Below are 13,452 nucleotides of genomic sequence, written 5' to 3'. Positions count from 1 at the left end.
TGATTTAAAGAAATGTGTGACTCTTGTTTCACTTGAATACTTAGAGGGCTATTGTGGGGTTAATTGCCCTAATTTCAGTACTGTTAGGTCTCTGGGAATACGGAGGCCCAAAGATGGTCAGTAGAGCAGTCAGAACACACACAACATTTATAGATTAAGTTCACTGTCTTAGATGAACGCGGTTTGTGGTGCCCTAAAAACAGTGACAGTAGTTACATCAAAGATCACAGATCACCATAGCAAATATAATTATAATGAAAAAGTTTGAATTATTGTAAGAATTATGAAAATGTGACAGATACAAAGTGAGCCAATAGCTGTTGGGAAGTCTATGCTGTTAGACTTGCTCAATGCACGGTTGCCAGAAACCTTCAGTTTTTAAAAAACTGCAGCTTTGAAGCACAATGAGGTGAAGTGCAACAAAAGAGGTCCTCCTAGATATGTGCATGTGTGTAGACTTTAGGGTTTCTTTTGGTTAGGAGATAAGAAAAGGAAAAAGCTTATAATTTCAAACCCATTTGGAAAGTGGGGTGCTTTATTTTGTCTTCTTTTCCAGCTAAAGTTAAAACTCTTTTATGAAAATTGATTCGTTACTGCTAGAGGACTAATAGGGGAAACCTAAGCTTTTAATCTTACCCATATTAGATTAGAAACATTTGCCCGGCATGAAATTTCCTAGGCATCTAAACACTTTTTCCAGAAAAAGGAAAATAATATTTAATAACTTTGTGTAGAAAGACAGGTGTTAGCTGAAGTAACGCACAGTTTTTAATTCTGAAATTCTTGAATATGTGAGGTCATCCTCTGCCACATCACCATAAAATGTCCAAGGAACACATTAAAACCAACTTTAAAAACAGAATGTTATACTCTGTTTCATTCGTAGAAATAGAAAGATGGTTACAAACAATCCCAAAATGCAGATATTTCCATTCAGTTGGTAGGTTTGGTTTAGATTTTATAAATTCTTTTTTTTTTTTTAAGATTATATTTGTATTAGAGAGTGAGCAAGCATGCGTGCATACACGAGCAGGGGGAAGGGCAGGAGGAGAGGGAGAATACACAGGGCTGGATATTTATACAAGTTCTGTTGAGGGATTTTTTTCTTTTTACTGCTAACATGAAATACATGTTCTTTCTCTATACCCTTTCTCTAACTCTCCAACACCAACTTAGATTTCTTACCATTGAATTCTGACAGTTAACTCCCTGAACTTAGCGGCAGACCTCCCAGTTTAAAGGCTCAGTCCCACAAGATTGCCCTCGCTTTAGACATCAGTGGCAAGTTTGGATCTCCAGGTTACCTGCATTTCTGTCCAACTTGGAGAGGATCAGGGTCTGTGAATATATGACTGCTCAGAGAGTGAGTTGTTACTGTGTTGCTCTTCAGTTCACCAGATTCCTCCTTTTAGTCCTTCTTTCTTCCTTATTCTCCCTGATCACTTACTGCTGTTAGAGGGACTAGAGAGGACAAGGCAGTGTTTTGAGTGTTTGTAAGTTCTTCCTTCCTCATTCCTTTTTGTCTTCTTTCCTACCTTTCTTCTGCCTATCTACATATTTTTTAAAAGCTGCTTCTGTATGCCAGAGGATGTAAGCCCTCATGGAGTTTTCATCCAAAATACCCTCTTTTCTGGGAAAGGGCACCTGAATTTCCAGATGTGGGGAGAGGAGTTTTAAATCTTGAAGTGTGAAGAGAACCAATTATGGCAGTTTTCTATTTTATGAAAACAGTTAGTATAATTATAGAACTTTTTAGATAATACTTTTTAGTAATTCGCTATTTTAATAGTTGTGGAGTCTTAAATGTGGGTGTCTTTAAATGCTGCTGCCAGTTTCTTCCACCTCTTCTTTAGGATAAACATCAGGGGTGGTGGTGGTTTTGTTGTTTTGTTTTCTTACTTTCAATAATTCTGATAAGATATATTTGAAATATTTGCTTTACTAAGAGATAAAGAGTTTTTTATTTAAAAAAAATAAGCACTTTATTCCAAAAAAATAAGCACTTTATTCCAAAAGTTACTTAATCTTATAATTTTTAATATCTTTAATACTGATTTTATGTATGTTGAAGCTCTTCATAAAATTTTTTAAATGATAAAGATTGTCATAAAAATAGTAATATGTTGTACTATTATTTTTTTATTAACTGAAAAATTACATGTCTTCTAGCTGTTTGCAATTTATTTTAGGTGTTGAATTTTATGCTTTTTATATGAAAAATAGAAATGTAAATATTTGAAATTCTTTACTGCTTCCCTTCTGGTGAAGCTTGTCTAGGTATCTTTTTTTTAAAATAACTTCTAAATCTTAGCAGTTTTGAGGTGAAAGGTGGCATTTTGACTAGAGAAAGAAGTCAGAAGAAGTTAGAAAGAAGATAATGTTTGCAGTACTTAACATCTTTCATGAAATGATGCTGTTGTTGGATAATTAACACTAATCTTTTCTCGTATGAACAGCTGTTGGAAATAAGACTATGGCTTTATTACTTTTAATATTTTAATCAGTGTAAGCTACTTTTTGTTTTTATAAATATTTTTCAAGATTTCTCAGGGAGGAAAGAGAAACAGTTGATGAACCAATGTGTATTTTGATTTACATTGAATACTTTCTATTACTCTTTCCAAAACAGACACTCCTTGAATATGCAGAGAAATGGAAAACTTCAGAAGATCCTTTACCTTTATTGGAGGTATACACAGTGGCTATCCAAAGTTATGTTAAAGCGCGACCTTATCTTACCTCTGAATGTGAAAATGTAGCGTTGGTTCTGGAACGCTTGGCATTGTGAGTAGACCTTTGAGTAAATAAAAAATTAGATTTAGCTTTTTTTTTTTTTTTAAAGAATTTACTTATTTATTGGACAGAGAGAGACACAGCTAGAGAGCGAATGCAAGCAGGGAGAGTGGGAGAGGGAGGAGCAGGGAGCCTGACACAGGGCTCTATCTCAGGACCCTGGGACCAGGACCTGTTTGGAAGGCAGATGCTTAACGATTGAGTCACCCAGGCGCCCCTAGATCAAGCTTTTTTGTTTTAATTCTGTATCTCAGGATAGTTTAATTTTAAATAGAATAGTTATGGGGTATCTGCTGATACAAGGATTATTTGTTTTATTTTACTTTGAATTTTAATAAATGTTTGTATCCTTACCAATTTTTTGTTTTTTAGAAGCTGTGTTGAACTTTTACTGTGTCTGCCTGTTGAGTTATCAGATAAACAGTGGGAACAGTTTCAGACACTGGTGCAGGTGAGAACATTTACCTATTAGATTTCATATAGGTATATCATATCCTTTTTCTTTATTAATAAATTATTTGGTTATACTTCAAACCATCTAAGTAATAACAGGCATTATTTGCAACTCTTATTAACACTGGTGTCATTCATATGCTAGATGTTCAATAAATGTGTGTTAAATGATGATATACATTTAAATAGATTGATTCAATATTGTTGCAGTGTTCTTTAAGATCAGTTAATTAATACTTTGCCAGACCAGTAAGGGAAAACAAAAGAAAATGCCCTAATTTGTATTTAGAAACAGTTTACTTGCCGAAAATCTGCAATGTGCCTTAAATGAATTTAATATATCATTTAATCCTTATGAAAACTTTGTGGGGGAAGTTGTATTTTTCCCATATTAAAGGTGAGGAAACTGAGGCTCATACTTTAAAATATTTACCCAAATTTATACAGCTAATACTACAGAGTAGTTACTTGAATCAGGGTTCTTTTTTTCAAAATCCATGCTTTTCGCCTGTAACTGAAAACACATGCTTTGTCTCTCTTGTTTAGTGCTGTTACTCTACCTTACAGAAGTACTACACAATTTAGTACTTAGTTGTGTTGGAGTATTTTCAAGAATGTTAAATTTTGTTTCAAGCACTAGATTGTGCTGGATATACTATAGCTTCAAGTAAGTTTTGATTAATTGATTAACTAAAAAGAATGATTTTACTAGTTAGTTTTAGAAAGTATTTCTCTTTCTCTAGCCAGAGTTCGTAAAACATGTTTGGCTTGATGTTTTTTTTTTGTTGTTTTGTTTTGTTATGTTTTTAAATTTTTTTCCTGTAGCGATTAAAGAGAACTAGTTGCAAATTTCAGAAGCATGTGAAATAAACTGTAGTTAGGTAGAGAAGTCAGCTTTCCTGTTTTAATATTAATCATTGAAATCTTAATCAATTGCAAAATTCTGGAAAGGATTTATATCTTAATATCATAGGATTCCACATAGTGTCTTACACATAATTAATTGTTGAAATGAAGGTGTCTTGTGTTTGTTACATTGCAACTAATTTTTTGATCACGTAATTTCTACTTCAGAGTATCAGTAACTCATGTCTTAGGTGGTTTTTCCAGCAAGTATTTATTTTTAGGCAAATAATTATTTTAGAACTTTTAATTGTTTGGCATTCTACCTCAGAATTAATTAAGTTGTTTATGTACAAATACAATACTGAATTCCTTATGCTATTTTGTCAGCATATGATAACTTTTAAACTTTCCCTTTTGAAACAGTAGCACTAGTTGATACTTTTTCATATGGGTTAATGAGAAGGAAATAGCTCTTTAAATCCTTATATGGTAGATTTCAGCAATTGTTCGAAGAAACTTTCTTAAAGCACTGGAACTTGTTGCAGTGGGGAGAGTTTATGGTTTTGAGGAATAAACTTTTTGAATAAACATAGCATGTAGCTTTAAGAGTTTCCATGACACTTTGCTCTCATTTCAGAGCTCCCTTGGGGTTATTTTGTATTTGCTTAACAGCATTTGTTTCATTTTACCTGTGTTTTACTGTTTTAACTTTCTTTACCCCACTAGAGGATAAGCCCCATAAATGCAGGGACCATTTGCTCTCTTCCCTAGTCCTTTGCCCGTAGAAATTCCCAATAAACATTTTCTGAATTGAATAAAAACCATTGGTCTTTCAGGTCTTGAAGAATATGCTAATTGCGTGAACACTTGGAAACAACTAGTAATCAAGTTTTAGTGTCAGTTTTAAATAGAATATTGCCAAATCTATATAATGAATAAATGAAAAACCATGCATTTAGTTTTCCTAAGTCCCTTTTATTGGAATATGTGTATGTTGTCATTTAGGCCTTGATGCAGATCTGTCCTTTATTAATGGTAGTCTTTTTGGGAAAAAGTTTTTTACTAACACAAGATATAAAATGTGTAAGGTCTTTTATATTATGGATATTCTGATAGCTTCCTTCAGAAGTAACTGTTCTTGGTCTAGATTTTGGGGGAAAAATAATTTTGACTTATTTCTAGAAATACATTGTATTTATTTAAAAGTTACAAATGATACAGTTCTTGAGATTCATCTTTAAGAATCGGAAGTAAAGGAATTCAGCACTTTGTAATGTGATGTGAAATTTTTAAGATAAAAGTCTGATTTTTCAAAAGTTTAGTATTATATTTAGAGCTTGATAAGCTTGCTTTTAAAATCTGTTGTAATTCTTTGGATGTTTATTTAATATTTATAGGTAGCTCATGAAAAGCTGATGGAGAATGGCAGCTGTGAATTGCATTTTTTAGCTACTCTAGCTCAAGAGACTGGGGTGTGGAAAAACCCGGTACTGTGCACTATACTTTCCCAGGAACCATTGGATAAGGATAAAGGTAAATTTTCTAGAGAGAGAGAGAAAAAGAAAAAAAGAAAAAAAAACCATTAGACTAGAAAAAAATAAATACTTAAAATTGTTTTGATAAATATAATTCATTTCAAGATTTCCCAAAGAAGGACCCTTCAATTAAATTTTAGCTGAGGTACTTGAGGCCCTTCACCTTATTTTTATTTGGGGGAAGATGTATTTATAGGACATTACACAGTCTTAGAGTAACAGAAAAACTAAAGTTTTTCCCCAACATGTTTTCACATAGAGGAATTCCCTCGGCAATATCCTGACAGGTGGCAATCTAGCTTGTATTTGATAACTTACTTGACAGATGGGGAAGCAGAAGTAGGGTAGTTAAATGATTTTCCTCAAAATAGAGAAAGAAATTAAACCTAGAACTCTCAAGTCTTCCCTCTAAGATTAGTACTCTTTCTCAATAGCTTATTCACTCCATTTTATTTTATTCTGTTTTGTTGTTATTTTATGAGCTTGGGTAATAAAGATCCCAGTTAAACTCAACTGGCAGATACCCTGTTGGAAGTAGATGGTTAAATCACGAGTAATATGTGTAAACGCTTAATGTTCAGAGCTCAAAAATTTTATATACCATGAAGAAGAGCATAGTTACTGTCTTTGGTACTTTTCTTGAAATTTACTTAGGAAAGTGCCCAGATTTCACCCAAACTTTTTCCAAGGTATTTAACTGAAGAAGTAAATAAACTTCTTCTCTTGTTCATTGCTGCTTTGCTTGTTGATGGATGGCAAACCTTAGATATATTGCTATGTGGTAGCAAATTGTGAAGGCTCTGAGAAAGAAGTTAGGTCTGTTGCTTGTGAAGTCTTCTGATACATTGATACCTTCCAGCCAATCCCCAAACTTCTCCTCAAACTGATTTTTCCTACCTGGCTCCCCTCTTAAAATTTCTCTGTGCTTTCCTGATAGTTCTAGCAATGTTACCTGTTTCTTACTTTTCACAGGCAAATTATTTTTAGTACCCCCTGCCATGGTAGATATCCACAGTATTCTCACAATATTACAGTATTCTCAAGACTTTGGAGAAATGGGAACTGGACTCTCATTATTTAAATTAATAATAAGAACAACATTTAAAATTGAGAATCTTAGTTTTTTTTTGCCTTTGGCATATTAGTTACATTCCCAGTATACTAATACCACTAAGATTTTGTTCTTATAATCAAATTATACTTTCTAATCTATTCAGCTTTTGGATATACTGTATATAGTATATTACTACTAATATCAGATTACATTGTATAGTTCCTAACAGTTTGAAATGTGCTTTTATATTCATGGTTTCATTTAACCTTGATGATCGTGTGAAAAAGGTAGGATCTTTATTATCCCTATTTTACAGATGAGAAAATGGAGGCTCAGAAAGATTGGTTGTCTTTTCAGTATTACATTGCCAGTGTTGTGAGGCAGAGCCAGGAATTGAAGTCAGGACCTCTCTTCATTTAAATCATGACCTGTTGCACCTAGCCTAATAAAATTGCACCTAGCTTAAATAACTAACTCCTTTTTTCTGTTGTCAGTTTCTGAAGAGCATTTTTGCTGAGCTCACACATTACACTAAAACAGAAAAATGGAACCTTTACCTTAGCAGAGATTTAAAATTTATTTTAAAAGAATATGTGCTCCAGGGGCGCCTGGGTGGCTCAGTGGTTAGGGCCTCTGCCTTCGGCTCAGGTCATGATCCCAGGGTTCTGGGATGGAGCCCCGCATCGGGCTCTCTGCTCAGCAGGGAGCCTGCTTCCTCCTCTCTCTCTGCCTGCTTCTCTGCCTACTTGTGATCTCTGTCTGCCAAATAAGTGAATGGAATCTTTAAAAAAAAAAAAAAAAGAATATGTGCTCCATTTCCTTACTTGCTTAAATGTTTCTAACATCATTTCTGTTAGCAAAGTCTCTGCCCATCTCTTTGCTGCTTTATTTCTTGTTCTTTGCCTTACTTAGCTACTAGAGTAATTTGGATTATTCAACCAAGAGGAATTTCTTAAAATAGCAGTGGATTGTAGGTAGCCAGACTTTAATAAAACTAAGTGAAGCAGTCAGATGGTAAATGACAGATTTTGCAGCCATAATCCTTACTTGGTTCTCTGATATTTAGAATGTCTCTTTGATGGGAGTCATTTTATGAATAATCACAGAAGCTAGAAGTGTATGTTGAAAAAGTTGAAGGAATTAACATTTTACACCAAATATTAATTTATTTACATTATCAAATGTGATGATTCAGAAGGATGGGGAACTTTTAGCTTTAAATACCCAGTCTCTTAGTTTAACTTAACTACAGCAAGTTTGAAGAAAACTAGAGCTTAGAGAATAATACATCTCAGGAGGCTATGCTCATTACTTTGTTTATAGTGAACCCTTTGGAGGTTTGATGTAGTATTTGAACAGTAATCTACCTAATTGTGATTTCTTTTAAAATATTTATTTCTCAGAGAGAGAGGGAGAGGGAGCAAGTGAGCGCACAAGCAGGCAGAGTGGCATCTAGAGACAGAGAGAGAAGCAGGTTCCCTGCTGAACAAGGAGCCCAATGTGGGACTTGATCCCAGGGCTCTGGGATCATGACCTGAGCCGAAGGCAGCGGCTTAACTTACTGAGCCACCCAGTCGTCCCAGAATTTTTTTTTTTTTAATTGACTAAATTTGGACTCACTAAAACCCAGCTAGTCCAAGAAATGCTCTTCAACTTGGGGGATTGAGGGTGGGTGGAAATGCTGGTTTCACTATTAAGGTTTTAGCATCCTAGAATAAAGTAACTCTAATAACTAAATTTACACAATTCAAGTAGGTGCCCTTTGAATTTCTTAAGGAACTTTATGCTTACTTATTACTTTTATCTTTCTTTGGTCATAATCTCAGGATTGGAAAGACAATGAATGCTAATTTTTTTTTTAACCCAATTTTAACTGCCTTCTAAATATCACTGACAAATAAATGGGCCCTCTCTCTCTCTCTCTCTCTCTTTTTTTTTAAAGATTTTATTTATTTATTTGACAGACAAAAAGACAGGGAACACAAAGCAGGGGCAGTGAAAGAGGGAAAAGCCTGCTCCTTCTGAGTGGGGAGCCCGATGTGGGGCTCAGTTTCAGAACCCTGGGATCATGACCTGAGCTGAAGGCAGATGCCTAACGACTGAGCCACCCAGACACACCAGTTGGCCTTCTCTTAAACACTAGTTTATTTGCTAGAGAGATGGTTTGCTGTGTAGTTCAGTCTATTCTTAACCTGTGATTCTTCACTATAAAAATTCTGTAAACTACATTCTTAGAATTCCATCTTTTGGATCTAGTACTACCCCTAGAGCCATGCTAAACAAAGTGTAAGCCCTTCCTTTCATGCCATAGCAAGGTTTTTAAAATGCATTTTTTGGATCTCTTTAATACGTAATTCTCAGAACTTAATGTGTACCCTGAATATGATCTGGCTGACTTTGAGGTCATTGGTTCTCTGATTTTTCATTCTGACAATTTATACTTCTAGTGTGACTTAAGATGACATTAAATTTTTTGGGTAGCCATATTATTCGTACAGGTCCGTGAAATTACTAATCACGCAAAAAATTTTAAAAATAAACAGTACCCTTAAATTACCAACTACATTTTTATACTTTCCTTTGGCACACAAAGCATTGCTTTTTCCCCCCTGCTTAATTTCAGTGTTAGATTCATTCTGTGTTTGCAACTTTTCAGCATTCTTTTCAGTCTTGATTTTGTTATTCAAGGTGCTTGCCCTTACCAGTTGCCTCTTGTTAACATATATTCTTTTGGCATCCAGGTCCTTGAAAATAACCATAAAATGGTCATGTCCAGAAACATAGCCTCTCAGATACTTAACAGAAATCTTCCTTCTTGCCTTCAATCCTTAATCAATACTCTGATTATGGTTGTTTGATAAAATACGCCTGTTTTTCCTTGTGTCTGCTCCATGATTTTACTTTTTTGTATATATAAGGATTTGATGAAAGACCCTAACACCATAACAAGTATTTGGCTAGAGTTCTTTTTTTTTTTTCTTGCTAGAGTTCTTTTAAGCAATAATGTTTAATACTGAGGTTAGTATGAGCTAATTTATAGTTTTTTAAACTTTTTATTTTAGAATAGTTTTAGAATTACAGAAAAATTGTGAAGAGTTCGCCTATACCCCACTACTAATTTTTTTTACTCTTCATATCTTGTATTGTATGATACATTTGTCACAGTTAATAGACTAGTATTTATACTTTGTTATTAACTAACTTCCATACTTTGTTCAGAGTTCCTTAGTTTTTACCTAATGTCCTTTTTCTGTTCCAGGATCCCATCCAGGATACCACATTACATTTAGTCGTCATGTCTTCTTAGGCTCCTCTTGGCTGTGACAATTTTTCAGACTTTCCTTGTTTTTGATGACCTTGACAGTTTTGAGGAATACTGGTCAGGTATTTTGTAGAATGTCCCTTAATTGGGAGTTGTCTGATGTTGCTCTCATGATTAGAACTGGACTTATGGATTTGGGGAGGAAGATCACAGAGGTAAAATGCCATTGTTATCACATCATATCAAGGGTACATATTGTCCACATGACTTCTCATTGTTGATATTAGCCTTGATCACCTGGCTGAGGTAGTGTTTTTGTCAGGTTTCTCCACTTGAAAGTTATTCTTTTTCTCCCTTTTTATACCATACTCTTTGGAGGGAAGTTACTACATGCAGCCCACACTTAAGTGGTGAAATTTAAGCTCTACATCCTGGAGGAGGGCAGTATCTACACAGATTATTGGAATTTACACAGCTTTATCTTTCCCCCATTCATTTGTTTATATGGACTAATGAATATTCATTTTATACTTTGGTCATAATCCAATATTACTTTATTTCGTTACTCAGATTGTCCCAGCTTTGGCCATTGGGAATCCTCTTATTTATTAATTTCTGTATCCTTTGGATATACCCCTGTCATTATGGGTTGTATTTTTTATTTGAGTACTCTCTTGCTTTCTGGCATTGTAAGGTGCTCCAACTTACTTTACGTATTTCCTGTCCCAGTCCTAGAATCAGCTGTTTTTTCAAGGAGCCATTATTCTTTTTTCTTGGAGAACAGTAATAGAAACCAAGACCTGATAACTGGATGTGTTTATTGCTACTGAAGTGACATTGTTTCTAGGGTGTCATTGCTTCTAGGTCCTCTCAACAGACAAAGCAAATTATATGTAGGTGTACTAATCTGTGTGTAGACACATCTGTAACTATTTCCATATGTAACCAGCTGTATTTACATCAGACTAAATAGGAGGGTCCATACTGATATCTTTCTTCCACTAATCCATACCAAAAGAATCACTCTAGTCTTGTCTTTTTGCTTATCTGTAACCTCTCACTTCAACAGACTGTCCTATAATGGGAATCATGCACTAACACAGTCTTTTCAGACTGACCTTTTACCATTTGCTATCTATATACTTAATTATCAGCATTAGTGTACATGTATAGTGATTTCAGAATTGATAACACATACCTTTGTGGAAAACAACTTTACTGATTAGAATATAATGCTTATGTACAATTTCTCTTGCCATTTTTCTTATAGACTCCACTCATTCAAAGATATGAATCTTTGAATTCATATCTTTGGCAGGCACTTTAGTTCCTACCTCTTTCAGTGAAGTTCTGTCATAACATTTGTAATACAGTTAGGTTTTTTATCCCCTGTATTCATTTCATCTTGGGCTTCCCCAACCTCCTAAATATTTTTTTAAAATTTGCATACCTTAAGATTTCTTGTTTGTGCTGCAAAGTTCTATAGGCTTTGACAAATGCATAGTATATACGTGTATCTGCCATTACAGTATCATACAGAATTGTTTCACTACCATACATAAAAAAAATCAACTATCTTCACCCACTGAATGCTCTTCTAAACACCCGATAACTACTGATTTGTTTACCATCTCTGTAGTTTTGGCTTCTTGAGAATGTCATATAATTATAGCCTTTGGTCTAGCTTCTTTTACTTGGCATTCATCTATGTCTTGAATACCTTAATGGCTCATTCCTTTTTATTGCTGAATTGTATACCATATCATATGTGGTATGACTGTACCAGTTTCTTCATTTACTTATTAAAAGACATCTTGTTTACTACCATTGCTGTTTATGAATAAAGCTACTATAAACATTTGCATGCAAGTTTTTGGGCAGACATAAGTTTCACATGAATTGGGTAGATACTAGGGGTAAGATTGTTAGATCATGGGGCGCCTGGGTGGCTCACCTGTTAAGCATCTGCCTTTGGCTCAGGTCGTGATCCCAGGGTTCTGAGATCAAGCCCCACATAAGGCTCCCTGCTCAGCAGGAGCCTGCTTCTCCCTCTCCCACTCCCCCTGCTTGTGTTTCCTCTCTTGCTGTCTCTCTCCTTCAAATAAATAAGTAAATAAAATCTTAAAAAAAAAAATAAATAAAGATTCTGTTCTTTTAAAAAAAAAAAGATTGCTAGCTCGCTCATATGGTAAGACTATGTCTTGCTTTGTAAGAAACTGCCGAACTGTTTTCTAAAGTGGCTATACCATTCTGTATTCTCACCAGCAGTGAATGAGAATTCCTGTTGCTCTAGACCCTCATTTGTAATTGGGATTACCTGTTTTGGGAATTGTACCCATTCTAATAGGTCTGTAATAATACTGTAATAATACTACATTTCTGTTTCAATTAGCATTTCTGTAATGACATCAGGTACTGAACATGTTTTCATATGCATATTTGCCATCTGTGTATTTTTGATGAGCATCCCTTTAGGTTTTTTTTCCTTTTTTTTAATCAGTTTGTTTGTTTTCCTATTGTTATAACAATTCTTAGTATATTTTGGATACGAGTTCTTTATCAGATAGGAGTTTTGCAAATAACTTCTTTCAGTCTATGACTGATGCTTTTCCTTAACAGTGTCTTTCACAGAGCATAAATTTTAAAATTCTAATGAAGTTCAACTACACGAATTTTTCCATTTGTGGATTGATCATGCTTTTGGTGTTTTACCCAAAAATTTATTACCATGGGACACCTGCGTGACTTAGTTGGTTAAGCTGCTGCCTTTGGCTCAGGTCATGATTCTAGGGTCCTGGGATTGAGTACCACATCAGGCTCCTTGCTCAGCGGGGAGCCTGCTTCTCTCTCTCCCTCTGCCTGCTACTCTGCCTGCTTGTACATGTGCGTGCGCACAAGCTCGCTCTCCCTCCCTCTCTCCCTCTCTGACAAATAAATAAATAAATAAATAGAATCTTAAAAAAAAAAAAACACGTCATTACCACTATGTTAACTAAACTGGAATTAAAATGAATTAATATAGGGCACCTGGGTGGCTCAGGTTAAGTGGCTGCCTTCAGCTCAGGTTATGATCCCAGTGTCCTGGGATCAAATCCCGCATCAGGCTCCTTGCTCAGTGGAGAGCCAGCTTCTCTCTCTCCCTCTTCCTGCTGCTCTGCCTACTTGTGCTCTCTGTCAAATAAATAAATAAAATCTAAAAAAAATCCATACAAAAAAAAAAAGTAAAGTGACTGGTATTTGGTATTATCAAATCTAGAGTTCTATAGATTTCTCTAAAAGAAGTTTTATAATTTCACATTTAACATTTGGGTCTCCAGTACATATTGAGATAATTTTTGTGACAAGTGTAACCTAGTTTATGTTTAGTGAATCTGTCTTGGCTCTTAACAGTCACATATCTTCTGAACAATCACAGGCCATGTTTTTAATATGATTAATTTTGAAATTTATTCAGGATTATATGTATTGCTTAGCCCCATTTTGAAAATTACTTTTTCCCATCTATTTTC

General features: G+C 34.7%; 1 protein-coding gene across 8 annotated transcripts in view; it reads left to right on the top strand.

Annotated features, from left to right (window-relative positions):
* The window catches only part of ZNF292 (zinc finger protein 292), a 96,017-nt gene that overhangs the window by 47,164 nt on the left and 35,401 nt on the right, over nucleotides 1-13,452 (top strand). For 5 of the 8 annotated variants that reach the window (XM_082730627.1, XM_082730628.1, XM_082730629.1 and 2 more), the window contains 3 exons: nucleotides 2,630-2,784; nucleotides 3,166-3,244; nucleotides 5,490-5,625. In XM_082730627.1, coding sequence (XP_082586753.1) covers nucleotides 2,630-2,784; nucleotides 3,166-3,244; nucleotides 5,490-5,625 — 370 coding nt within the window. Of the gene's footprint in view, nucleotides 1-2,629; nucleotides 2,785-3,165; nucleotides 3,245-5,489; nucleotides 5,626-9,940; nucleotides 10,066-13,452 lie in introns of those variants that run through there. The other 3 variants (XM_082730631.1, XM_082730633.1, XM_082730632.1) reach the window with 3 other exon arrangements.

The sequence above is a fragment of the Mustela nivalis genome, assembly GCF_964662115.1.
Source record: "Mustela nivalis genome assembly, chromosome: 5".
Classification (NCBI taxonomy): Eukaryota; Metazoa; Chordata; class Mammalia; order Carnivora; family Mustelidae; genus Mustela; species Mustela nivalis.
The sequence above is the reverse complement of the archived record's forward strand: the minus strand, read 5'-3'. Positions and strand labels throughout refer to the sequence as shown.